We start from the raw sequence: 1,962 nt of genomic DNA, 5'->3' as shown, positions 1-1,962 counted from the left end.
AGGAATGAAGAGAAGGCTTGACTCCAGGGTAGAGGGGACTGGAGACCAAGAATGGTGAGTTCAAACTCCCCATTATGTGAGTGGGCTGGGAGGTGGTATGGTTGTTAAGCTGCTTGACTCCCACATGGTCAATCATGGTTTAAGTCCTGGACCTGGTGGCTTGCTTTCTCACTTTCTCTCTCTGGTGAGTGCATGTACCCTGAAGAAAATTTTAAAATAGCGATAAATAAGAATTAAATAAATAATTATTTTAAAAAGATAAATCTTTGGGACCAGCAGTTAGCGTAATGGCTATGTTGCTGGACTCCCACGTAGTCGACCGCGATTCACGTCCTGGACCCGAAGGCGTAAACTCACACTGGGCGCTTGTGTGTGCGTGCCCAAGATCCCGAGAGGAGAATGGAGGAGAAGGGATTGCCGCGTGGCCATCCCTGCTGGGGCGTGATTTCCTGCTTTCTCTCTCTCTGTCTCTCGGTCTGGCGAACGCACGCGCCCTATAGCAAAAACCTCTCCAGAAAAAAAAAAAGTGAAAAGATAAATCTGTGTTACCAGAGGCCTTCTATTTCTAGGAGCATAGAAGCATCCCCTTAAAAGTCCAATGGGACCACAAAGCCACATTTCACATTTCTCTTGAGAGAAGAGGAGAGAGCCCATTGCTAGAACATACTCCCAGGCTTCCTAAATAATCTCTTCCTTTAGCAGTAATGACATTTGTAACAAGTGGTTTGTTGAAAATATCCTTGTAGCTGACTGAGGTACTCAGGTGTCATCAGCAGGAGAATGCCTGCCCCTCATTGTTGCCTCTCTTCTCTTCAGCTCTGGGAGACTGTTGCCAGTGCAGGGATAAACCTACACAATTAACTTTAATAAAATGTGTCCTTTCTTGCAGCACGCGTTTCACTTCCATTGCATCTCTCGGTGGCTCAAAACACGGCAGGTGTGTCCATTGGACAACAGAGAGTGGGAATTCCAAAAGTAAGTTTGTCTGGCTGTTTTGACATTGTAAGACTAGGCTGTATGGGCGGTGCCATTCCCTGACTTCTTGAGAGCTGAAAGGAGTAATCTTTGAAGAAGGATTGTTTTATAAACTAGCTTTTGGTTGGGACCAATAGGTGGCATGGTGGTTAAGGGCACTGGACTCCCACATAGCCGACTGTGGTTCAAGTTCCAGACCTGGCTGCTTGCTTTCTCACTCTACCCTCCTTGCTCTCTCGCTCTGTTCTGCTCTGGTCAAGTTAAAAAATAAGTAAGTAAATAAATAAAGTTAAATAAGAAATAATTATTAAAAAAAAAATAAAGGGAACCAGCAGTTAGCGTAATGGCTATGTCGCTGGACTCCCATGTAGTCGACCGCGGTTTGCGTCCTGGACCTGGTGGCTTAAAACTCACGCCGGGCGCGTGTGCGTGCGTGCCCAAGATCCCGAGAGGAGAATGGAGGAGAAGGGATTGCAGCGTGACCATCCCCCCTGGGGGGTGATTTCTCGCTTTCTGTCTCTGTCTCTCTCTCTCTGTCTGTCTGGTGAGCGCACGCACCCTATAGCAAAAACCTCTCCAAAAAAAGAAAACTAGTTTTTGGTTATACAAGGACTCATGTATGTGGGAAACACATGAACGTTTAGCTAACACTGAAAGTTTACATCAGCTTAAGGTTTCCCAACCCTTCAGGTTCTGTGAAAGTAGAAAATACAGACATCGGGAACCAGCAGTTAGCGTAATGGCTATGTCCCTGGACTCCCACGTAGTCGACCGCAGTTCGCGTCCTGGACCTGGTGGCTTAAAACTCACATCGGGCGCGTGTGCGTGCATGCCCAAGATCCCGAGAGGAGAATGGAGGAGAAGGAATTGCGGCGTGACCATCCCCCCTGGGGGGTGATTTCTCGCGTTCTGTCTCTATGTCTCTCTCTGTCTAGCGAGCGCACGCGCCCTATAGCGAAAACCTCTCAAAAAAAAAAAAAAAAAAAA

General features: G+C 47.1%; 1 protein-coding gene across 1 annotated transcript in view; it reads left to right on the top strand.

Annotated features, from left to right (window-relative positions):
* RBX1 (ring-box 1) overlaps positions 1–1,962 on the top strand; it is a gene marked incomplete at its 5' end in the record, with an annotated part of 44,214 nt that overhangs the window by 31,251 nt on the left and 11,001 nt on the right. The window contains 1 exon segment of the mRNA XM_014588693.2: positions 890–975. Coding sequence (XP_014444179.2) covers positions 890–975 — 86 coding nt within the window.

This window comes from Tupaia chinensis, unplaced genomic scaffold (genome assembly GCF_000334495.1).
Source record: "Tupaia chinensis unplaced genomic scaffold, TupChi_1.0 Scaffold000294_5, whole genome shotgun sequence".
In the NCBI taxonomy this organism is placed as follows: Eukaryota; Metazoa; Chordata; class Mammalia; order Scandentia; family Tupaiidae; genus Tupaia; species Tupaia belangeri.
Note: the sequence above shows the minus strand (reverse complement) of the source record. Positions and strands in the feature narration are given on the sequence as shown.